Source organism: Varroa destructor, unplaced genomic scaffold (assembly GCF_002443255.2).
Source record: "Varroa destructor unplaced genomic scaffold, Vdes_3.0 BEIS01000001.1, whole genome shotgun sequence".
Classification (NCBI taxonomy): Eukaryota; Metazoa; Arthropoda; class Arachnida; order Mesostigmata; family Varroidae; genus Varroa; species Varroa destructor.
Genome location: NW_019211454.1, coordinates 76,122,613 through 76,149,203, shown reverse-complemented (window position 1 = coordinate 76,149,203; position 26,591 = coordinate 76,122,613). Strand labels below are relative to the sequence as shown.

Below are 26,591 nucleotides of genomic sequence, written 5' to 3'. Positions count from 1 at the left end.
AGAGTACCAAATGTCTGCGTTCTGCCTTGTTCATCTCCCCCATGTCTGTTGGACTAGCGATAAACATGTAGCGTTTGCGTATAGAAATGACGGAATGCTGAATAGTTTTAGTTTGTTGTAAAAATTATCGTAATAGGAAGTCTACTACAGTTATACTTCGCAAGCGTCGCACAGAACTTTCCCGTTGACGGAAGTAACACTGAGGCGACTGACGAAGAAATTTGAATAAAAGGGCTCATTAGTAAATAAACTAAAGCCAATTCATCCGGACTGTAATGTGGAGTAATATACATACTCTCCTACAACTTCAATCAATAAGCAAGTTTTTCCTGTGGAACTATGTGAAGGACAATATAGATTAAACGGCACCAAAAACAAAATTAATTCTGAATTATTTTTTAAAACTACGCAAAACATATCGAGCGGTTTCTGAGAAAAAGTTTGGCTGAGCTTGTTTTTCACAAATAACACAAAATAAAGCCTCGGGGGCTAAGCTAACCTGAGAGTAAAGACGTGCACAGAACCTCGAACCTTTGTTTTCCGATCCGAAAGAAATAGGAGACTAACCTTCGACGCACCCTATGCAGTCACCTTTTATACACATTCCTTTTACTGTGTTCTTCACAAGCGAGTTGAAATAAAAATGGATAAGGCAGACATTTTTGTGGCGAGTAAATTGGCCTAGTTTAGCTTGAAAACAATATATAGGCGCAATGAGATTTCAGTATTGAAAATGTTACAATACACTAATCTAGCAGCAGTTGATATTCGTGACGCTTCATTTAGCGTCATCATTGAAAGGAAGTCGATCCTGAGTAGCTTATTGCGAAATAACAAGCATTATTGACCCTTCAAGCTGCTCTTACCACGGACATGCGGTAGACGGATAAATATATTCCCTTGCAAAACCACCCATGCACGACGGATCCACTTATCTAACAAAAATCTATATCTAACAGGTCATTTACAGCGTTCACAAGATGGTAAGCGTCTCTCCTAGAACTATCATCTCCTATCGTCTCTATCGTCCGGCTACATCGAAGTAATAATTTTTATTTATGATTATTTTTTAATAGGCCAAGCTTTATTTAGCTTAAGGCTACTAATCGGTAGACCTTGATGGACAACGTGCTTTGTTGTTATTTACCTCGACAGATGCGGCCATATTTTAGCTACCTAAATGAACGCCTGGCCTTTTACAACCAATACTTTGAACCTTCAAACACGACAGGGGTATTGTGCTCATTTATTTTAGAGATTACAGGTATGAGAATATGATCGGTAATCAACCTTATGCTGAATAAGCCAGTATCATTTTAATTGTAGAGAGGTTTTCCTTTTCCACGACTACGACATTTGCCAATATCACAGCAGTTAAGTTAAGCACAGTGCTTCCACGGCGCGCGGTACTGTGTTCGTAAGGCACGAATTAAACTGGACCTGAAGCACACAACCAATGTATAATAAGAATTTTTCTACCTGCAATAAACCTGTAGCAACGGCATAACGTAGAGAGGCTGGTCCTCTCTACGTTGTGCCGTAACGTAAAAAAAGTTATTTGAAATCACGCGTCTGAGTTAGATAACTTAGACGTTTAGTATTATGACAGCTTTGTTTTTTCTGCTTGATTCTCCGGTCTAGCATTTAAATGCAATAAAGCTTGGCGGCTTCACGTGACTTTCAAGGCTTTTTTGTCACTAGCAAAAAAAATGCAATGTAAAAGTTATTCGAATCACTCGTATCTTCCGATGCCTTTTCTAACTTCATTTTTCAAATAGATGTTTAGAACAAAGGTGTTCAGGTCTGACATTGCAGACCTGACGTATATTTTGAACAACAAAATTTCGTGTCATAACTTCAACATTCGAATTAGTTCAGTCCCGAATTCTGTGTCATATTTATTCTAAAAGACTATGGCTGCCTATAACCGTATTTCAACTTAGATAATAAGAGATGAGATCACATTCTCTCCTATATGGGTGACTGTGCTTATTTTTTTCTTCTATCTACACATCCGAATTTATTACAGTTATCGAGTATGCGAACTAAGTCACAACTTTCGCACACAGGGTCTCCTTGCGTGTTGATTTTATTTAATGTGCTTTTAGGAAAACGTTCAGCGGAAGGTAAAGGATGAATGTTTATCTTTTTTTTTCCATACTCCTGGCAGGGGGGGGGGGGCCTTACAAACAACTTTCCTTATTCATCTGCTTTTATGTATTTGAACGGTGACCTGCTCATTTCGAATTTGCTGGTGCTCACATTAATTGTTTCGTTCTTCCAGCGGCTGACATTGAAGGCGAGCATATTTATTTCCATTAAATACCGAATTTAGCGCATAGAATTAATTACTCTTTGAGGTTTGCACTTTGGCACGGTGGACGAAGTCTGAAACAACGACAGATAGGGTTTGTGAGGCGCATTTGAAATCACTGACGATAACGGCGTTATATTTGTTGAACCTTCAGGGAAACACATAGGACCATGTGTTGCCAGTAAGTCTGCTGTAACTGATCTATCGCGGCTTTTTGTAGATCGCAGAAGTTGATCTTGTACATTCATTGTGCACGTAGCATATTTATCTTAACGCTGTTTGTGAGACCCACCCGTGGAAATAATTTTTATGCAGCTCGTTACTAATGAACTTATACACACTACCTTTGCATGCCAGTTACTTGCTTTTCACAAACATTCCTAGTCAAGATCGAAACATGTTTTAGGCCAACTAAGCGAGCCAGATATCTTTTTGTTAGAATACGACAACGACTGTGTGCTATGTCTTTATTTTTATATTGTATTACCTAAGCTTCATGGCTCGCGCCATGAAGCTTAGGTAATACAACTGGTCAACTACAGCACCAGATCCTCTACGAGGGATAGGGGACGACGAGCACAAGTCCACTTTCGGCGTGAACGGCCAATGCTACGCTCATTTTAAGCACAGCTTACTAAATCCTACCACAAAGAGCATTAATTGAGCCCATATCGCACATTTGTTTTCGATAGAGGACTATAAGTTTACTATGGATTACTTCCACGACTATCTTTATCGCTGACACGTTTCTATATGCTATTCCTCTTATGTACTATCAAAAAATATTGTCTATCGTTGTTGCATTTTCACCTTGTGTTTTTTTCAAAAAAAGCTTGCTGAACTTGGCTTGTTCAGTTACTACGGCATTCATTTTTAGGTAAATCCGCTACGCTTGCCGAATGATAAAAATTATTATTTTTGTTCTGAGTGTCTCGGCTAGTTCTAGGATTGTTAAAGATTTTATCGCGTTCTTGATTTTTCACTAAAAAGGTCTTTAGCCTCGTCTTTTTATAAATGTTAACTGAAAGAGGTCAAAAATGTTAACATCACCGTCGTTCTTAAGCAATTCGCTATAAAGTAAATGTAAATCAGTCAAATTTTTTATTGGAAAAACGATCTAGCAGACGATTCAAGCTATTAAGTGCGAGCAGCGGGTTCGTAGAGAAACACGATTAACAACCATACCAATGTCATGCGATGTCATGGAGTTGCCGCTGTTTAAATTATTTTAAACGTTGTCGTTGATTTATTTTATCATCCTATAATTAACGCTACATTAGTTTAATGTACTAAAAATGGCGGAGTTTTCGCTAATGACTCCTTGCTGTTTAAAATTAAAATTTAGTCGTGTAAAACTCCACGCCAACGACTACGTTGCAAATGATTGTTACAGGAAATCATTAGCGACTCTACAGGTAAAAACATCCTATGTTAAATGGAACCTTGGATCTTCAAAATCGCAGGATACGATCTGAAATCGTGGATTCTTTCTAAAAGTTCTATGGCAGAAATAAACAGCTGTGTACGTAAAAAATCACCAGAAAGGTAAGACGCTCGTAGCTTGTTATAAACCAATAGGAGAGTCGGAACTTACGCATGTTTAGAAAGAGCTAAAAGGTAAATAATTGTTAACTTGCTTAGAACAGCGCCTTTTATGGATGAGGCGAGAGAATTTATTAAGAAAGTGACTAGGCTCATGAAAGCTCTATAAAGACGGTCAACGCAAAACGAACGAGGTAAAGTTTATGCATAATAACCGGCACGATTACAGCGATCAAAATTGTAGAATCGAGCCCTCTTATCCAAAGGAACATAACAGAGTCCGATGGCTGGATGAAAAACAAATAAGCGTAAACAAAGACTATTCAGCAAAACACCCCCGACCTTGAGAATACATTGGAAGTCTTAGAGGAGACGTGTAAGCTGCGTTAAAAAGCACTATTGTATTTCAATGCCTCAAAAAGTAAAAGCAAAAGCGGGTTCTGCCGCTTGTTCCTATTTCTACGTTAGCGTAACCCAGAGGTTTAATTTGAATGAGACGTGAAAAATAGTATGGGTCAAACGTCCTCGCAGAAGCCACTTTCATATCTCGGTACATTTCGAGAGATGTAGAGTCACGGCTTTGCACAGTTCAACATCGATTTGCTGAATCACTTCACATAGGCCGTGGTTTGTTTTCAGTGCTGCTTGATGTACACTGTCCTTCATGTAGACCTAAAAAAAAAAGGAAAAAACTGGGCGAACTCAAACAGCAGGACCTAAGCGGGCATTCGATACCACTGTCACGCATTTCGATTAGTCGGTCTGCGAAAATTGTTTTAAATTCATTGTTTCCGCGTGGTAAGTTGCTCCATGTTGTTGAAACCAAAAGTTGCTCGCATCCAATACCCTAAGAAGGACTCGCTTCAAATTATATCGATAGGCCTAGTTATTAATTACGACGTCGTGTCGAAGTTTTGGATCAACATGCACACTGCTCCGCACTACACCGATGTTACGACTCGTACGTTCGTCTGTAACCTTCCTAGCCTCACTTTATCTGTGAATGCGTCAATCTTTTAGAAGTTTTTGATCAATCGCCTCAGCCTTAGCTTCATCAATGACAATTGTCTTTCGTATGTGCGACACTAGCGTGGTTCTACTGCATTCGACTCCCGGTTTCGGTAATAAATTTTTACAAAAAACAAACGTTATTCTGAACTGTAGTGATCTATTGTAACAAACTGGAAAATCTACTCTTTTATCGCTTGTCTACACATATAGGAAGAGACTTACGGTGGCGCTTTTTCGTAGGTATCTTGCGCCTAACCTGGTAACCTGCTACAAGCATTTTTCAAATATGAATTGTTTTCTAACATTTAGTTTGAAAAGTGTAGTAATTGAATCAAGTCTCTAAACAAATTTGTCGACAGGAAACAAACTCTACGTAATAGTTGCGTACATACATTGCAGTTATTGTGTATTCTTATACTTGACGCAAAAAATCAATAGTAACAAGTAACTCTATATCGAATAAGGGAAGAAAGGGGGTGATAATACGAAATACTTTAAGAAAATGATAAAGTCGGAAGAACAACAAAAAATATAATTATTTTGGCACCGTTGCGTTGCTTGAAAAGAGACGTCCCCTTTTTATGATTTAACCAGTATTGAAACAAAACCGCACTGGGTAAAGGGTGAAGTTTGTATGCCTCGCTGTACGGTAGATCTTAAGATGAAGGTCGAGCCTCTATGTCACACAGGCGGAAGATGTGACGCGAAATTTACCGTTTACACATAACACCGTTAAGAACACCAAATTCTAATCGGTGTTTTCTTGGGAATAATAAAGTGTAACAGTGAATAATTAGAATCGAAAGTTAACGAGCTATGCTGTGATGCCATCATTTCGGGAGAATACGGGATACACTCGCATATAAATAGCAGTTGACACGCTTTTCTGTTATTTCTAACTCAACTCTCTCAGCTGTTCCTTCTATGACAGATTTTGATTCAGCGACCTTTCACGGATTAGCTTATACGAGCGATGTGGAACAACTGAATAGGTACTAAAATGAACTGTCGTAAAATTAAGCCTCTGATAAGCCGTAAAATTAATTTGATTGCGTTCACACGATTTGCTACAAACTACAGGAACTACTTTAGGCCATACACGCAAAACAACCCTTTGACATCCATCAAGTTAATTTCACACAACCTAACTGCCTGGATACAAGTGAGCCACTTTCTTTTTCAATTTTTTACAATTTCTGGCGCCATAGATACACTTCGATATACTTACCTTACGCGTTGGGCGTAGCATCCCTGTAGCTTATGAAGCGCCCCAAACAAACGGTACACTTTAACTGAAAGAACCCGTTGGAAAGGAGTCAGAAAGCGACTGTCACAAAAAACAAATTCCTGAAACTCGTACATGTAAAAAAATATTTTACAGCAGAAACGAGAAAATATTTCCTCAAATAAAAATCGAGCGTCACTATGTTGCCTGCTCTGTTGGTTTGATTAAACAGTCGATTGAGTCTAAATGTTGATTTTTTAGAGCATGCACGAGGAGATAGATGAAGTAATTTCCTGTAAACAAGATCGCTAAAAGCTCAATTAGATCAAGCAAGCGGATAAAGAGATAGTCTGCTAAACGTCGCAAAAGCATTACATAAAGAAAAATGTAACTGGTTTTCCCAGCCACAATTCTAGACCATTTAACAGAAACCACATGTTCTGCATACCATTTTCACTCCAAACCCATCAAGTAAAAATCTCGAATGATATCTATTATCTTCCTTCGTACTTTCTCATGGATTTGCCGCATGGTTTCGGGAAGTCTGAACTGCTTTTTAATTTACTTGCCTGTCTACTAATAAAGGTGTACTTGTATGCCATGAGTGCGTCATAGATCTCTATCGTTTTGTCCGCGAACATGGAACCAGCTGCTGTGTTCATTAACTCAAATTTTCTCCTCACGCGGTACAGTTATGACGAGATTACGATGAATTACTTGTCATTATTATTATGCTAGAATTATCAGTATTCGAGTAAAAGATTTCAAGCTTCCATATGAAGAAAATGTTAATACAAGCTAGTGAAATTGAGTAAGGATTATTATTATTTGCGTCTTTGAAGGTCTGATCCTTCCTTTTTGGGTTTTACTCTGTACCACCTCACCGTATCTATCAGATTAATCGGTATCGCAAAACCTGGAGTGATTTTCAGTTACTAAGAAAATACTACCTACCTTGTTCCGATCAAAGTGTAGAAATTTCGTTCCTGGGAAATTTGACTGCAAAAAAGTGAGTTAAAACAATAATACTTAAAAAGCTACATTATTGTTATTATTAACGAGAAACCTACCTTATTATATGCTTCTTTTATTTTATGTAACGTACTTATAGCGGTAGAACAGCTTAATTGATTAAAATCTAAACATATTTTTTTTGCAACACGCTGTTTCGAAGCGTTTGCAACATGATAGGAGGTTGCATTACCACTACGATATATTCGAGCGCAGAATGTTTATACTCTGCAGCCGTGGAGCCTTTGAATTTTTGTAAACGTTATGATCAAAAAATCGTCTACCCTTAAAAGAATTCAGAGATATGGCCGAATGCATTTACGCATAACCAGTACACCCAGAGTTATTACATAAAAAAAGGCCTGAGTGTGCGACTCACTCAATAGTTTTTCTGGGATAGATGAAAGCTTAGCTGCTAGCTAAGCTAATACCCGCTAAACCGCAACTTCTCGTCTTCTTTATGAGGCTTGGCACTATTACACATCTAACTTCGAGGACCCCGAGGGGGAAATGAGTCGTTCTTCTCAGACAACCTGGCTGCCTGGTTCCAGGTAAATTCACAACGAACTTATTCTCTCTTTGTCGATTTCCTGTTACCGTCTTATCATCCCTTTAAAAAGTCTTTTTTTACTCCTTTCCGGATTAGGTCATGCGTCCGATCACATTCTTCACAGATGTTCAATTGGCTTCCTTTCGCAGGATTTTTTTTGCGCGGTCTGAAGCAGTACATGGTATGACCATTTAGGGCTGGAACTGACCACAACCTGTAAATACTTGTGTCACGTGGTAAATACGCTTCTTAAAAGGTTGGTCAGATCACTCGAAGGGCTAAGGAAAGCGCGTCCACCTTTTCATCTGTTCCCACTTAAAGCTTAACGACCTTATCGCTCCACAAACGCCCGATTCTGTGTTGTCAAATACTTTGTCCATTATTACCAAGCTCTATGCAAAGTAATCTCAAAATTGTATCCTGTCAAGGATTAGCAGGGCTCCCTCGGACACTGTTTTGAAGTCGCTCGTCACAGTCTCGCCTAGTGGCGATTACAGTACGACGCTGCATGCTCCTTCGTGCTGCATTGCCTTGGGACCAAACATACAAGTGAAACCACCAGAGCAGCTAGCAGGCGTCTGGTGCTTTTATTTAGGCCACCTATTCACGGTATAAGCCCTGTCAAATTGGAGGCGTATCTTAACGTTTTCCAGTCATACATTTAACATGTGCTTTGCTCGTAGCCACAGTAATCCCGGGGTAGTTGATCTCCTTTTTCATCCTAACGGGCTTTTCATGCACACGATTGCTCCTTAGACGCTTTGTAGCCTGTGAGATCGCTACGGTCCCATTTTTATGGTAGCGTTCTGTAGGCGGTGTTCTTTCATCCACCTTGGCAGTAGGCATCGCGTTCAAAGCTCGCTGTTACCATTAATCCTGTATGACGTGGAGACACTCTTAAAAGTTGTGTCGCCACTTGCTTTTCTGTCTTTGCATTATCTGTCTTCATGTGTATGCAAACCAATGGTAGTGACATACGATATGCTCTCCTGGAAACTGCGGTAGCAGAAAGTTTCAAGTTCACTTAAAATTATTATGCAGTACAGACACTCACAAACTTCGCCGTAATTGATAAAAGTATCAAGTCGTTTATATCTAGTCTTGTTTTTCCCAAAAACAATTCAATCAATTTGTGGAAGATGATTTCACAATAATCATATTGGCCTTCTACCTAATATAAGTCGCTTTTACTCAGCACCCCATTTTAAATACATCTCATTACGTGAGCAAGGGGTTTGTAGAGAGGGTAGAATTTCGTTGCAATCTACTAAATCTCAGCATACTTTCCCTTAAAAAATAGAGCTGCATGAAACGGCTGATATCTGAATACAATACTATGTATATAAATTTTACTTCATGGACAACAAGAAATGCTATAAGCTTTTCGAGAGTAAATTGGTTGTTTGCATACAGGTACTGTTTGAAACAACGGATTGAGATAACTTACTCATGATACTCCTGAGTGAGTAGCTTTCTCCACCCAGATGATATAAATTAAGCGAGAAACGTACACGTAACAAGTGAAAGTAAGTAAAGAAATAATAAGCTTAATTCCGACGGCTTCTCACTCTCAGTTCGTTTAGGTGTTGAATGCAATCACTCATTATCGTATAGTATCGGCTCTAAGCAAAAGTTAATCTCAAACGGGTAATCATTTAAAAATTGTACCCGTTTGAGATTAAAGTATAAGTACTGAATTATTCCATATATGCAGACTGCGCCAAAAATGAAAGATTTAGATATTTACCAAATGAAAGCTTTACCTAATGACTTCTTGAGTGGAAGTTAATAGAGGCGATCACAATGTAATGTCTAAAGAGCATATACTTTGACATCAACTCTCGACAACAAATAACAACAACGTTATTTTGGCTAAGGCAAGCTAAATGATGGTAATCATGACAATTTAAGTACAACAGTTATGCTGTATTACAGAAAATTAGCTAACAACATAACGGGGAATATACGAAGAATAAGTCCAGAGTGGACAAAAATAGCCTTTAAAGTTGGAAAAAAACGAACTCAGAGTTAAAACAAATCTTTTATTCTTAATTATGTCTTTACAAATAAGTAGAAGGCTTACTTCGTATACTCTTCTCGATATTCATAATAGGTTTGTCATAACTAAATGAATCAGCTTATTCGTTTAAAGTAATTAAGTCTCAGCTGCAACTGAGTACATTTTTTTAGGCACTCTGATCTGAGTGGAATAGATCGAGTTTACAGTAATGCAACGTTTATAAATCACTGTGGACACATTTCGAAATACTCCCGTTCGAAATGGGCTCTTTCGGAACGCATATGACATTCTTCATCCGAATGAACCTTATCAGTGCCCTTCCAATTGTAAGCTCGTATACATACACGATATGTAGCTGTGGGATCGTAGTCTTCAATAACCGCTTTATACCCCTTAAATACATCTACATTGGCTGGGTTAACGGGAATATCCTTCGTTGCGCATTTTGCCTCCGGTTTTGGGGTCGTCGTCGTCGGCGGCGGCGGCAAGGCCCTGGTAGCCGTTGTGACCGTACTTGAAACTGTCGATATTATTGTTGTTTTCATACCACCTGAATTATTGTCTATATTAAGCGCAGAAACTTTGTCTGTTTTTCCTTGACTACTATTGTGAGGGGATTGCGAAACCTGTTGACCTTGACCTCGGGTCAAAACCGCCCTTTCATTTAACGAAGGACTTTGATTGTGCGTGTTCCCACTGTGGCTGTTGTTTCCTTTAATTGTTCCCTGGCGAAGACCTGCTTTCGAAGACTGCCCCCCCTGACCAGATTGTGTCCGTCGGGAATGACTTCCCTGCCCATTCTGGCCTGATTGATATTGTGCATTATGCTGGCCAATTGACTGTCCTTGTTCACTTGCTATAGAAACGCTGCTGCTGTTGCTGTTCTTCGATTTCTGTGTCAAGGATACGTCTCTAGTAGATCTCTTCACCTTTTCCTCAGTTGGCATAACGCACCAGCTAAAATCATATCCGTCAATTGGTCCGTTCGGGCTAAGTGGCGCGGACCATTCAACAAGAGGATGTGTAAACGCTGAAGTCTGTAAATAGATTAATTGAATGCAGCTGTTAAATAGAACATCACGGCTTCTTACTAAAATATTAATAATAACAATTAGCTCGTTTTAACTGTGTTATCCGAGTGGTGAGGTTTCATTTATACTCAAAAATTTTATTTCGATATATAATCCAACATAATTCTAAGAGCGTTTAACTGAAATTCATTGATCGGCGAATATGCTGGTTCACCAAGCGTACTCGAATAATTCAGAATGACATCCACGACGGACAACAGGTCATCAGGGGAATGCTGTGATTGTAGAGTGCTTGTTCCAAGGACCTGGACTACATTAGAGGCAGTGACAGCAATCACGACAACGAGAAATGGGTACAATTCTCTATAAGAGCAATAAATTCGATGATCTTGTGAAAAGAAGCGCTGGAAAAGTCAGTCTAAATTTAACACAAACTATCGACTGTTTCTTTGTAATCAATGGAATACCTCGTGGTGCACGCAAGCTTTCACAACCTCGACAGAATAGAAAGTTAAGTTCTTAATGCACCGACACACAGGACAACGGTATCTCGATGAACGATCTATTTACATGTTTTGTGAAAAATAATCAAGAGGATATAAAGAATTGATTTTATATTCCAAAGTATCAATTAATGTGACTCCCTGATACATCCATTGTATTTTAAGACGAGCTAGCTTCTTAGAATTGGTGGAGGTATTGCAAATTTATGATTCTGATGTGTTTCGAAGAAATCTCTTCTCCTCGTCCAATCCTTTAAAAATACGTGAACAGCATTTGTCATGTTGTGGATTTTTCCAGTTTAACATAAGCGGCGTTTGGTGTTTGCAAATGAGTGCGCTGTGTCACCTACAAATGGTAAACAGGAAATGGGCTTTGTACAGCTCTTATCCGTTTTCTGCGTAGACGAAAGTGCACAAGCTGTCTCAGATCCAGTAGTCAGGCATCCGAAGAGTGATAAAGCTCAATGAGAATAACATTGATTTATTCCAGAGAGCTAAACACTGAAATTTGTGTAAAAGTTACATAACGCTTAGATGCATTTCTGTGAGCATATATCTATGGTTTACAATCTTACCGGAAGAATATGTACTTTAGATGGTTTGCCGATTTTCGAACCAGTCCAACAGGTACTTCCGATGTAGATCCAATATTTGCCTCCTTGCTCATGCTCGGGATTAGGTACTAAACCAATTGATACGCGAGTGTATGGGGGCACCCCGCTTAACGTCACACGTTTGCTACCGTTATTCTTGAAATGGTACGATTCATCCACCGACGTCATACCTCCGGCCGATCGTCCGGCATTGTCTTGTTGTGAGGCTTGTTCTGTATTCCTAACCCCCACGTTTATTGGGTGTAATTTCATACAATACAAAAAGCAATTTGGATTAGAAAATTGATATTCTTAATGCATGTTTAGATTTCGGCCTCCAAATAAAAATTAGAATGTTTTCCGTTACGATAGGCCTTTTATATAAAAAAAGTATTTTGTATTAACTTCAAACCCGCTCATCGGGACATATACGTTGAACTTATAATAAGCGATATATATCTAGGACTGCTAGATAGCGTTCGTATAATTCAAGTTGATTTTTTAAAGTACAGGTAAATAGGCCTCGTGCCACGGAAGTATACATTAACATATAATGTTAAAAACAGTGTCAGATTGGAGATTGTTGCAAATGTTCCCTTTGCTTAAATATTTTATAGTACAAACAGGCTAATATTGAGCCAGACGTATTTCACATTCGATGTAATAATTGTAATGTATACATTGGTCATGTGTAACATAGATTTAGTATATTTAATGTGTTACCGCACGTAAGAGAGGCACTCTATATAGTAGTTTTTCTATATATATATAAAATAATATTGTTTCTGAAACTTGGTTAAAATTCTACACTTTTAGCGCCTATATAAACAGCTGTTCTGCATATTTTCCTATACTTTAATTTAGAAATATCATACGGTAATTCCGTTGAGTTTTTAAATACGGTAACTTGTAATCACTCAGTAAAGTATTAAGAACGATTCGAAATTAAAAATGGATAATCTCATATCTTGCTTGAAACGATACCGTCTGTTCTTTTAACTCTTAATACATTCAAAAGATCTCACACTAGAAGATCTTACACTTCCTTTACTTTTATAGCTAGCTCATCATATATACTTGCACTTTTATAGATTTCTATCTCTCCGTCACGTTTTTTTCTTTGTTGCAATTGTTATTTTGCTTGACAAGCTTAACTAGAAACTCTGTATATTTCAGTCCAAGCCTTAGACCACTACAGTTATGACTTTCATTCGTGTTTTCTTAGCGATCTAGTCTACCTTTATGCTGTCTCAATAACAGCAGCGAAGCGATGGCCAAATCAATGTAAAACGGGAAAGTACTCGTCAATCTGGACTAGCTATTCGTGTTCACGTAATAATTACAATGTCAGTTTACGTTCGCGAGAAAGCCGCATTCGCTGATATAATTTTGTACTCACTAAACTACACATCTCCGGCACCGTTATTCTATACATTGCATATAATTTGCTGATTTTAGTTTTTTAATCAATGGACCATAGTTGCCCTTTTTCACGAACCGCCAAAAAGCGAACATGTTTACGTGTACACACCTTTATTACCGCCAAGGTCTCTCCTTGGGCCAAGGCCGCATTGCTGTCTCTGTTAGTTGTTAGCTCATCTCATAGATTTATGTTTAGTCAATTTAGAAAATACTATCGCCTTTAGCTCGAGGGGGTCATCAATTGAAATTGAGCAATCGATTGTCAGCAAAACTTTCTAGGTGGCAGTTAGTTCTGCAGCTGTCAAACTTTTGGTTCTAGCCATTATACTACTTCAGCCATCGTTTAAGCGGTATGCGTCAGTTTCTGCGTGTGTCAGATTCATGGGTAGCTCTTAGTAGTTTGCCAGAAGTGACACTCTGGGAGCTTATTGAGTTTTTCGACAACCCCATACAGTTGCTTTAACGCTTTGTAGTTGAATCGATTTAGTCAGTTAAGGTGCCTTGTCAGTCGGCGCTTTCTACGTACTTTAGCAGACATGGCAACAAGCTAACTAAAAACTGAGTTCATAATAATGACAACTTAGGCCTAAAGCTATCCCGCTACATCAAGATACACAATTCTTACCTGTTAAATTTCTCGCAAATTCGTAATCAATTTACAATACAATACAACAGAGGCATAACAACATGGCTCTGTTGTACATACAGTAATACAAGGTGATATTTTGCATGTGGTTTCGCAGATAGTAAATAAACAAAAGTAGCGTCTCGCGTCCCGATTACACGGTATTGTATTCCGTTATATTTAATCGAAACACGAAAAAAAATTGTTGATTCGGTCCATGCATTGCTAATCTCTAGATACTAAGGTTGACCTTCTAGCCTTACTTTATATGGAACTTCCTTTTGTGCGGCTTTACCTTCACACCTTATTCTACTAATTTCTCAACTATGGACATTAATGCTCCGTGCAAAACGGTTATTCCTCCCAGCTAGTTTTTTCTACAGTGCTTCATCATTAGGGTTTTGTGAAAGCCTAAGACTTCATATCGTTGCTTTGCCCACACCTGCAATAGACATCACCAACAGGACTGGGAACGACACTTCTTCCAAAGAAACTCTTCATTATCAACCCACTCATTTGCTTTGCGCTCCACCACATTTCTAACTTAATTTGCGATCATAAAAATACGTTGTTATACATTTGTGGAACCTATTAATTATATATATGTTATATATGTATATATTTAAGAGCTCAACCAATATTATTCTCAAGGCAAGATGGTCTAAGGAATTTTACGCTTCTTCAGGTTAAAAAAAGTGCGAGGACCTGCCTGTTTTTAACCCTAGCCGCGTCAAAATCATTTGTGACACTTAAAACGTTGTCTAGTGCGAGCCGAAGTTGTCATAGGCTGACATGTCACTTCTTTATTTTACAAGACCTTGAGCAGTTGCTTTAAAAGTATTATTTTAAGAACTTTGGGTACACATGAAGCCTTGTCAATGACACAAGCTGAAATCTATAGTGGCTCCATTTTGATGACTTCGCACCTTCTCATTAATCTTCCACTTATTCAGGAGGAGCTCATTCCACTCCACACCAAGGGAACTTCCCTTGGCGTGAAGCCATACGACAGTCTTGTTCCTCCGCAGCCCCCCGATGACACATTGACCTTAAGGTAGTTTCGTTCTACGGTTGATTCATTCGTGTACAGAATACTCCCCGTCAATGAGTAATTTTCTGTTGTAGCACCTCTCGTCCTGTAACTGATCAAGTTTCTTTAATACCACCTTTCGCTCTGTCCTTGTTCGAAAGAAAGAACGACGGATTGCTTGCCAGTTAGGCTAGTCCTATTGCCACCTACAAAACGAGGTTAAGTTCCCATCGCACGAAAGCGCCCGACAATTGTTTTTTGGACTATTGTTTTTCCAGTCCTATGATCCAAGATCAAGTTTTAGCATTATACAGATAGCATTATTAGAATGTTATGGCGCCTTCAGGAACCACTCCTCTTCGATCGTTCCAGTTTTCAATAACGTTTGTCCTCTAAAAGGACGTCGCTGAAAAATGCTCGCAAACTGTAAATGCGCTCACGAGATTCTCCCATGAATTAAAAAAAAACTTCTAACTAATTAATATTTTTTTTGCTTATTCAAATTTTGTTGATAATACGGTCGCTCAATTAACGTGATTCGGTAATGATTATAAGCATAATTTTAAATCAGGGAAAGCTGAAGAACATGGTACACTATTGCGCAATCCATGGTGCACTTTGTAAAATTCTCTCACAGTGGGCGTAATCTTAGCTAAAATATTGTCAATAATAGTTCTCATACTTTTCAGCTTTAACGGCTAGTACCGTTTCCTTCAGGCGATGGTTTTTATTTAAACAAGAATTCAATTTTTTTGTAAAAAAAACTCTGTGCCGTAAAGGGGCTATTTATTATGTACATACGAAATTATCTTGATACTTTTTTTTTGTAATCCTTTTCGATTTGTTGATTTCAACCTGTTTATTGACGAGGTAACATGTAAGCATACCGATACAATTAAATGCATTTCGCAGAAATTGTTTTTAGCCTCTCTTGCACCAGAGTTGTGTCGCTCTTGCAGTAATCCCAATATTTAAATAAATAAAATGCTTCTGTAATCTCGTTGCAGTACTGAGCTAACTTACTTTTTTTTCCTGTCCCGGTGATGGCATTTTTTTCCTTGTAAAAAATCCGTGATTCGATATTACGTATCTCAAGATATAACTGAGATCCCCATTCTCATTTAGAATAACAAAAACATCCCTGCTGTCTTGCCGGAGTTATCTCGTCAGCCTGTTGACATAAACATATCCAATCTATTATAGATAATAGTTAAATTACACACCACCATTACCACATTAGTCAATTGGTTCGTTCAAGTTGCTGCTTTACCATTTCAATTATTCCATTTCTCAAATTTCGAAATAGATCTAGTGATTTCTCGATTAATTCAACTGCAGTTATTCTACTTTGGTCAATAGGTAGACTTTCCGCCTTGTCTCAGTGATCCCCCCACTACGATCGTTCAAATTAAGCTGTTCCACTATGTTACGCTTATATGCTAATCCTGTCGCAGTAACGTTGCTTAACAATTATTCAATACTTCCACTATGTTCACACTGCATGTATGCTGCTATTTGAAATATACTATACTATGTGAGGTTAAGCCCGGCCTATGCACGCCACCTCTGAGACTTTATCTAACCCAAAAGCTGACTTCCAAACCCAGTTTTCAGTATACCGTACCCCGCTCTTCTGTCGCAGTCCCTACCTTGTGGGCTGTTTTTATAGCGCTTTTAATAAACTGTGGCCACAAACTGTTTTTGTTCAATACTGCTAGCGCTACGCCCTCAACGAAGGGCGCTGAGCTCTGACATAATGGCTGTTCCTTTGTCGTCTCGTTCGGATAAGAACACTAATTGTGTAATGAGGCATCTGTGTGAGGCCTATCTCAATAGTAGATACTTCTGAAACCGATTACATTCGGTTTGCGTTTATTGAAAGTAAACGATTCTGTACAAGACTTGCCGGTAACTGTTATGGTGTCCCGGCTAAAAGATTTAAACTAAAAGCTAAAAGATTAAAAACCTTAAACAGCAACAGTAACATAATTATCCGATCGCTTGCACAACATCCAACAAGAAACAAATGTAACATCGTGAGAACCTCGCATAGCTGTCTGTGTAACAAATCTCCGAGGGCTCTCCCCAAAGCAACGGAAATCGTCATACTGAACTACGAATCGTCAGCCATGCTGGATTGGACGCGTGTTGCATACAGGCTCATCCATGCCTATCCAGCTTACCATTCGCTCGAAAGCAGAGGTTCCTTCGTTTGTTCCAATCCAAGTTCAACGCATGGGTCGTGTAGCGGTTGACAGCTTCTGATATAGCCAAACTAATCGCCTTGATGGAGCGGTGCTTCCAAAGGCTGGCGCAGAGTTGCGGGTTATAGTGTTGCACTTAACAAATTAAATGATAACGAGCTAATTAAGTTTGAAAGAAAACGAGTCCTAGCTGCTCGTTTCGGAAAGGATGGCAAACATCTTCGATGCTTGATGACTTACACACAAACTATGTCCTGTGCGTTAAAGGGTCTTGGAGTTGAACTGCAAGTATACGCTCCTATTTTTCAAACGGAATTGCAGACGGTGCTGCCGTCAAGCATCCCTTTTGAATTCGAAAATTAAGCGCGTCGGGACCAGTTGATCAATGGAAACGGATTTGATAGTGAATTATCTAATTTAAAGGCAGCTACAGCGCAGGGCAAGAAGTATCAAAAAGCAAGTACGTAACTCGATACGTAATTATAAATCAGGACAATGGTCGAGGCAGCAGTCACAAAGACAGCCGATCATCAAGACAGACTTTAGCCTAACTGACAGCCCTAGATAGAACGCGAGTTTAGCATAGCGGGCGCCGACAACCAGACGAAACGAGTGGACAATTTATTCGGTCCAGCCCGTTGTTCCGCAGCTGTGTCTAAGTCGGCACGAGACATTCCGTGCGTACATCTTTTGTACGAGTACCCCCGATAATTGGTAGACTAAGTAGGCAGTAGTAAGTCGTGCTATGATGTCGCTAGTACTGCATGCACCTAAGGACAAACGGTTCATTGGGTGAATACAAAGTCAATACCTTATCGATAAAATGACGGTGGCGAGAAGCAACAAACTGCAACGCGCGGCCACTTTTAAAACTGTTCGTTGGCAACGACGAATTGCCGGACGCTTAAGCCAGATTCACGGACGGATCTACCGAGTGATTCGAGTCTGGCCAAGCGCCTCATTCCGCATTACTTTCGTACAACTGCTCGTTACGTCTTGCTGTCGATTTTCTTTGATAAACGACAGCGATATGAAGCGTCTGTTCCACTCAAACGAACACCGAGCAGGCGTAATAATACTGATCATAGATATCCTTATTGTGGTGAACTAAATGTTCTTGACTGGTCGATTATATATAATAATACAGTAATAATAATAAGCGCGTTATCTGGGGAGTTACTGAAAGGAAACCGTAATTGAACGAAAAATTAGATTGTGCAACCGGTGACTCATGGCTTTCCAGTACTAAACAGCAATCGCCCAACGAGTAACAAAATAGATTCCGGATTTTTTAGTGATCGCAGAAAACTCGGAACATAGCCAAAATCAGCAACGAACTGTCTTCTGAAAATTTTTTTTAAATAATATGGCATGCAACCCATTTCGAGCACACGCTTTTTGAGCACGTTGTTTTAGTTGTCTAGTGGGTAAATGGTAGATGATATACTCGTATTATACGAAGCAGGCGACGTATGCTTGACACTCGTATCAAACGACTGCAATATTTTTTTTGACTTATACTTAGAATAACTTTAGTGTATGAACTTGCAGCATCGACGTCTATTAACAATGGCGCAGAAGGAGCTAGTTATCTATTGATTGCACCAGCCAATAAGTTTATTTGAATAATAAAAACACTGAAAACCGAAGTGCACTATATTACGTGCACTAAAGGTGTCCGAACAATTGGTTTCCCTTCAGCACTTCAGAACTTACCATTCCAGATACTATATATTTTTATCAACCTAACGTATTAAGCATGCCAGGTTTTAAATGCTATCCTAATATAATGGGTTTATGAGCTAAAATCACCAAGTGAATGATTGGGTTAGGTTTCATGGGATTAATTATTTAAAATCAACCAGTAATTGCTTTCTACATTACACATTATTGCTTTCCTTATTCGGTTAGTTATTGCAACTGAACATGTGAGCAGGAGGAAGTGTGGTACAGATCTTCCTACACTTAATGTAAACACAGTGTTAATTAGATTCATGTACTCCTGTGTGCTTCATAGGCGATGGTGAAAACCGTCTACTGTATTGGTGTGTCACCGTATGTCTGGTAAACCAGTCAAACTCATCTAGATCTCGTCCATCATACCCCCGGCTGAATGAAATACGGATTGATTTTCGCTAATTTTCGATCCCCTCTTACCAAAGTTTTTTGGATTAATGAAATTTACGATAGGTGGAAACGGTAATGCACGTCCTCAGCAAACAATGGCGCCGCCACTAGGTAGACAACTCCAAGGCTCTTTTGAAGAACGAGGCCTTTATTCAGTTCTAACGATCTGGGCTCTTTACTGTGAGATTATTCCAGATGAACCTCACCCTGCGAGCGGCCGCAGATTGAAAAGTCACCAAATGGCTGAGGGAGACAACAGGCAGGGATTATGTATTGATGTCAGAGGTATAAAGGGTTTCCTCGATCTTTCTGTAATATGCTCGGAGACACTTCGGCCATTATACAAGGTCAACAACCCTGGATAAATGAATCGCTTACCGTATAGCAGGAGTCGGCCTAAGAAATACAGTGTCTCATGAGCTATAACCCTGCCACCTGGTCCGACTTTCATAGCCTCAATTTTAGTTGATAGTCAACCTCAATTTGGAGAGGACGGAATATAACCTCGTTATGGCATGGTACATATGAAAGCGACTGCCTTCGTAAAGAACTAAATTGTCAGCATATAGGAAAACCTCATATTTCCGGACCTGTATAACCTGTTCGGAAGATCCTTAAGCAAAACTGAGAAAAATAGAGGGTTTAAGTTATCAGTTCCGTAGTTGAGCCATACCTGTGATCAGGAAGAACGCTGGTAGTACTTCCATCGTCATCTGTAAACCTGTTCTTCTGGAGTATCGCTGCTAACAAGATGAGCATATTCATGGGAATTCCAAAGTCGGCGAGGATGATTAACACAATATTTTTTAGTACGGAGTTGAAGGCAGCTTTGAAGTTTATAAATATTGCGTAAATACGTTGTCGAGGTCTACTTACGATTCGTTTGACACTGGCAGGTAGGATCTTGCTGTTTCGGTTGAACGCTCTCTCCTAGATCTGTGTTGCTCCTTGAGTCACTCATACCTTTCAGGAACACGTTTATTTTTTTTTACCGGCACGTATAGGAAAAGATTATAGCAGACGCTTTTTCTTACGATCTCGCGCCACGAAGTTTGTCAGCTTGGGTCGCCTTTGTCTTTTGGGATAACGAAAAGCGTTGCATCCAGCCAATTAGAAGAAATCAGTCCAAAAGGAATATATACGTTGAACAAAGCCGTCCAGTGCCGTGCCATTACCATGGCGGCCTTAAGTATTCATTCTGAATACTCTCCGGTCCTACGTTCGTTTTTAAATGTAGTCCTTTGAGCGCTTAAGTACCTTCCAAAACGGAGAATTCCTGGCTTAGTCTTTCGGGTTTACCCGTTGTCGACTTGCTTTGCGGTCGATGCGCTGCGCGGTGAGACTCCTTAAGGCACGGTGTCACTAAATAAGAACCATCCAACGAAGTGGTCGATGAGCACCGAGGAAACGGCGGAATACAACGTAGGTTGTTGGCACCTATTCATTTATATGGCTGATGCTTGGCCTGTTTTACGAAAATAGCTTCCTGTTTTTGTAAATATCTCTTGCGTTGGGCGGCCTAGATCCTCCAGCAGATTGCTTCGAACATTATGATTGGTAGTCCTGCTGGTGGTTGTGATGTAGCTCAGATGCATTTTGGGTACGAAAAGCGTAGGAAATTGTAATCGAGCCACGATTGGTGTCTACTAGGGCGAGCTGGGTGAACCGAACATTGCAGGATGTCGACGGGATGATACGCATAAACCTCAATGTCAATCTGGGAAAAGTTAATAAGGTTCCGTTCTAGGAGTTTCTTCGAATCCCACTCTCGAAGAGAACCTCAAGGTCTAACCCAGAGAAAATGTTTCTTGTCAACATAATTGACTTTACGCCTACTAGCTTTTGTTACGTACGACAGAACTTCCTGCAAGATCGGCAAACGTCAGTACCTTGCCAAGGTTACCTACTCAGCAATAATTATTTAGTGTGTTTCAAAGGGCTAACGTTTGATTCGAGGTAAACGGATACGACCTGTAGGCTGTCAACAATATTCTCTACCAAAATCAAAGTGCACATCTTGTTATTTGGTCGTACATACGCCGCTACAAGTCGTATTTTAGGGTCACATAAAGCTATGATGTTGTCCTCTGCATGATTAAGTCCACAGCATTCTAATGTAAAACACTGAGACTCCACTACTGGCGCGCCCATGGCCTTCTTCATTCTTCGCAAGGCAGTACACGGAGTAAAATCCTGGAAAGTCAAAATGGACTGGTTGGCAAGACCTTTCTGAGTCGATTGGATGCCGTGATTTAGGTCCGTCAATGTGAAGGTGCCGCCACAATTCTGAATGATTTCTAGCGTTTTTTACAAATCTGTTCTGACCTCTGCTCTAAGGGCGTACTCGCGACTGACTACGAGATTTGGAGTTGCTGTTCCTAGGCATGGTCTTTGTTTTCAGTGCAACCAGGGCCTGGTTCAAAAGTCTTCGAGCGTTGGTCATAGCGGAAGCTGCGCTGTTGACACATCGTTGAATCAATTTGGATAATGAGAAATCTTTTTCGAAGGTCTGGATCGGCCACGACTATCCAGTGAGATTTCACTAAACTCACAGATGTCCTGGGCTATTGTAGGGCAAGCAGGCAGGCAGGCTGATCTGTCTACTAATCTGGGAGTATCTAATAATCAACTAACTTTTCACTGGATCATGTTAAGTCCATGTTCCTAGCGAACATTCTTGAACTGCATGTTACTGCTAAAAATCGCCAAGCTTGTCACCTTTGTTAAATGCTTTTTTGAGATATTTGCAAAAGAGGTTTCACTGACTAGAAACAACAGCCTACGTACAACCCATCCATGAACATGCACAGGAAATAGCGCAAATCGACCCTGTTTTCTTTCTGACTAGTGCCATAAGGTACTCTGGAAGAGACCGAACCGAGATGTCGAAGTTTGATATGCCATACACACGTACTACCACAGTTTATGTATTATAATGGATTACCACAAGCGACATGACGTCTCTTGATGCGCGTGATCTAGGCGAGAGCTGACTACTGCCTGACTGTGACTTCGACTGCAGGACTTTAGCGCTACATGATCATTTATGCAGCTTGTATATGTACTACACAAAGGTGACAAAAAAAAACAGCCACACAGGATTCAAACATCTGCATCCAGTCCACTGCTCTAATTTGAGATTTGATTCCAGAAAATACTGGATTTGATACCTATTTCTTTTGACATAAATTTCGAAAGTTTACTTCAATTAAACCGTGCACACTGTGTTGTGCGCCCTAACCACCCCATTTACACCGAAGCTCTTGAGCGCACGCAATACTAGTTTACTCAGCGCATGACAAAAATGTAATATCGATGAAACGTCATAACGTCGTACCTGTTTCAGTATTTTGTGGTAGCGCAGAGCCGTCTATGCGGCTACTACAGACCATTTTAGTCTACATTCTAATTATGTCATGAATGGTTAGAATAAAGCGCCCGTCTAAACAGCTAAAGCTGAATGGATTATGTAATATGTTAATAATAACTCCATAAACAACGCTGTAGGGCTCTGCGTAAGTTTTACTTCTGACAAAATATAGGAGGCTTGACACTAAGGTGTACATACTTATCATAGATGCTCCTAACGGAGGCTTGTCACATTACATTTAATAAATAAAACATAATTACATATCAATAGAATATGTAATTATGTTTTAAATATTAAAAAATCATATAAAGTAATTATTGCATAAACGCTGTACAAAGATTATGCCACCATGCACCTTTGCTAAAGTCACTTCTTGAAAAAAAATATCATATTTGATTTATTGCAATTTGTTGATGGCAGCCCTGGTTACACAACTTCCTATTGATTTACAAAGAGCGGCAACAGGCCACACGGTGGCCAAGAAAACTCGGCAAAATAATTACTTTGCAATACAGGAGACCACATCCAACCACGGACTGCATAGGAGAAGCCTGTTGCACGCAGCAATGAGCCAGAGAGTCCAAAACGCTTTCTTGGAATATCGGTGGGGGAAGACGTCGCGTCACGTAGCGACGCTTCCAACGTAAAGAATGCATTGAGCATGAACTTCATTAGGTAGTGATGTGTTGCCCGAGAAAGCCATGGCCAGCGCAGCCTTATTCGTTGGTAGAGTAACTATCATCAGGCTGTTTCCAAGGTCCTAATCTAGTGATCAAAATAAAGGACAAAACGGTTTTTCTTGGCTCTCAAAAAGAAACTAAGGTGATCAAAGCTATTAATTAACGGGACTATTAATTAACAGGATCAAAATCTTTTCTTTCTAGAAAATCCTGAAGTCTTCAACCGTAAGTTGAACAAGATACCACAGAAGGAAAGGTGTCCCTCAGAATGTACACGGGTAGTTTTCTGTCTTGTAAAGAAAGCAGGAAAATCTCTACATATCACGGAACGTCTTGTCTACTGGACGCGACTGGAAATGCTTTTGAAGACGTCAAACAGGTAGAAAACTGTCAGCGAAATCGGAAGGGAGAAGAATGCTTTTGTATTTCATTAAGATCGGTCTATCGAAAGCACTATCAACATGGTTTTATATAAAACATGAAGAAAATAGTGTGCGGTTTTATCTATGTATGTACCATGATGATATTCAATTTTCTGAAGTGTGAGCTAACAATAAACGCAATGGGCGGGAAAAGGCTCCCTTTATAGATTGATGATCATTCAAGTGCTCCAAAGGGCTCCTCAAAGGTAATTTCCATATCCGCAGAGTTGCTGGGAAAGCCTCGAAAAGCCTAATAAAAATCCACAGGAAGAAAAAAGAGACTCTTAACAAAGTAGTCGAGTCGATTGTGCATTACGCGACGCCTATGCAGAGACCTACTGCGATAACGAAACCCTTGAAAATGTAAAGGTTTACAGCAATACAGGTGGTGGCAAGCGCATATATAACCAAACCTCGTAAACATATTCAGTATTTGCACCGTATGACTAATGCACCTGTCAAGAAGAGAAACAGGTTGAAGAACGATCCCAAGCAAGAAGCGAGAGAGTAAAGTGTGGGTCAGTAATAGCAGAAGTAAAGCACCGCAGCGAAGAACTTCCCAAAAGAAGTAACCTCACCGACAAAACATGACGAGACACCGGCGCAACAATGAATGAGGCCTAATTTAACCAAACACTTAAACAAATTATGGCCTCATCATCAAAAAAATTATTAACTGGACGCGTGTGTTTTAAAAAACATTTATACACGGTAAAAAGGCTTGAAGCGCCAAGGATGGATTATATACAGCAGGCGTAATCCACAATGCAACACCCACCGTCTTCCAGTGTTCAGCGGAAGATCCAATAGAAAATGGCTTGTAGAAGCTTACAGTGATGCCGCATGGAATATGTGATCACCGGTATCATTTAAAGCGGTGAACAAGCTGGCGCAAAGGAAAACGAGCTGGAATAGAAAAAGAACAGGAAGAAGAAGCACTATTCGGAACACCGACGAGCTAAACGGAAAGAAGACAACTACTGATATAAAATAATCGGACTTAGTAACAGCTAGGAGGACCTGATAGCGCCTTCTCTCCAATAACGTGAAGCAATTCTAGTGCAACTGAAGAACAAGTGCAAGAAGACCTGTAGTGAGATCTTACCGAGGAGGCTTGGAGTTAGCACATAGTGTTGACAGTTGGTTCTCTAGAAAGAAAATAGCACCTTTTCTTTTATAAAAAAAATTAAATATATAAAATAAATTGCAGTTTCTGTAAACTGCAATTGGGCTTCAGTAACAAATCTGAAGTGTCAAATTAAAAATAGTTTCAAATAGGGTTACTGTAATAATATAGGAAATCTAGCTACAAATATCCAAAATTTCGGTTTTTTACCGAATCACTGAACATTAAAAAAAAAAGATTTCATGAATCTTATGACCTTTCGGTCTAATCACTGGTCCAAAGTAGCTATATCAGTCAAAATGCTTAACTGAGTATCCTACGCGAAAAAGTTCGTGATATTCTTAAAGAATTTTCGTTCTCAGTTCTCTGCTGGTCTAAAGATTACATGACGAAGACCCAGCAACGTCATCGTTACTGCGTGCCAATATTTAATAGTCGATAGATCACTGAAAATTATCAAACCATCCTTCATTCCTAAAAGCAATTACCCAGATTTTGCGATATCATAGAGCTAACAAACTCCAAGCCTTCCGATCCACTTACATCAAAATGTAAAGTTCCTTGTGTCTTATCGTAATATGAGTTCTGGTTGAGGCTGGAATTACATGAAACTGTACAGTTTACAAGTAGTACACGGTAGGCATATTTCAATCAATGGAAGCGCGTGCGTAGCTGCAGTTCGCTTTCGTGCGGCAAAAACACTTTATAGGGCTATAACGGCGCGTAAATGTTGACCTATTAAGTCATGGCCCGTCTTTGCGTTATATTTTCGAAACCTAAATGTAGGCCGATTAACTGAAAAACGGTTACTTGTGCGCTTGTGGTTATTTATTGCCCGACAACAAGTATCGGTCCGAGTCGAAAAGTAGAATGGCATACCCACAAATTGTCATATGTCCTTTAGGAATGGAAAAATGATGCTTTCTGTTATAATTCTGCCATGGCTCAACTGATGAAGTGGCTTGCAAGATACATACACCCGCGCTAAACTTTCCGGTTCATTCGCGGCTAAAAGAATCCCGGATAAAACAGACCAGCGGTCCCTGTTTCAAGTCCCGCCAACAACGAGTACTATACATATTATTAGTTACAGAGCCTAGCATAAAATGCATCGTATTTTAGGCCCGGAGAACCGTCATCTATATAGAACAAACGCATAGCTCTGGCTCGAGATTTACAATGGACCTCACTGCTCTCTTCACTGACTTGGGAACGTGACTTGCGATCGTACTGACCTGTGTATCGATAAATAAAGATGCGATTTTAACAATAAAGGGAACACCCGAACCCCGAAAACTTCAATTAATACAGAATGATATATACTTTCAAACACCGCCAAAGACTTGTTGTAGGTTGATAAATAGTTCGTGAAAATCGTTTCTCTTACTAATTAAATCACAATCTGTGCAAAAAAAAAGCGAAAATAATGAAGAACGCCTAGTTTCAATATGTAGCGATACACGTACGGATGAGAAATTGTTAAATGAATCTATAAAAATGATTAATACATTGGGAAAATAATCTGTATAGTACGTGTTTGTCGATAATGTAGTACGTACCCATGCAACATGGCACTTCACTGAACTATTAGACTAACCATTGATAGCGCAGCATCTTAAGAGCTTCAGATCCATCGTGATTGAGTTGGATAACCAAATCTCGACTGGTATGGTCGTATTCGCAGGTGATATGGTATGCACTCCCTTCGTAGTCACGGATATCCGATGTATAAGTAAAAGATACATTGCGACGATGAGCTAATGTCGTTCCAGTACAGCCAACTGT

The 26,591-nt window shown here is 39.6% G+C and overlaps 1 protein-coding gene and 2 long non-coding RNA genes across 7 annotated transcripts; 1 reads left to right on the top strand and 2 right to left on the bottom strand.

Annotated features, from left to right (window-relative positions):
* Positions 1-1,217: 1,217 nt before the first annotated feature.
* Positions 1,218-26,591, bottom strand: LOC111246313 (uncharacterized; the record flags this gene model as incomplete). Its single annotated transcript, XM_022795735.2, is given in 5 exon segments — positions 1,218-1,440; positions 6,096-6,159; positions 7,483-10,710; positions 11,783-12,041; positions 26,404-26,591. Coding segments are annotated over 3 exon segments (1,260 nt in total), but the record flags the coding sequence as incomplete, so codon positions are not given.
* LOC147759110 (uncharacterized) lies at positions 5,949-26,093 on the top strand. 2 transcript variants are annotated; one of them, XR_015319433.1, is made up of 2 exons: positions 5,949-6,029; positions 23,463-26,093. It is a non-coding gene; the product is annotated as an uncharacterized LOC147759110 (long non-coding RNA). The 2 variants fall into 2 exon arrangements; XR_015319432.1 differs by lacking the exon at positions 5,949-6,029 and adding an exon at positions 19,410-19,726.
* LOC111242930 (uncharacterized) lies at positions 12,051-21,841 on the bottom strand. Of its 4 annotated transcripts, none has more exons than XR_002670211.2 (4): positions 20,085-21,841; positions 19,882-19,951; positions 15,901-16,048; positions 12,051-14,989 (listed from the first exon to the last, which is right to left on the bottom strand). It is a non-coding gene; the product is annotated as an uncharacterized LOC111242930 (long non-coding RNA). The 4 variants fall into 4 exon arrangements; XR_015319428.1 differs by having other exon boundaries at positions 19,882-19,948; XR_015319429.1 differs by lacking the exons at positions 19,882-19,951; positions 20,085-21,841 and adding an exon at positions 17,061-17,747 and having other exon boundaries at positions 14,459-14,983.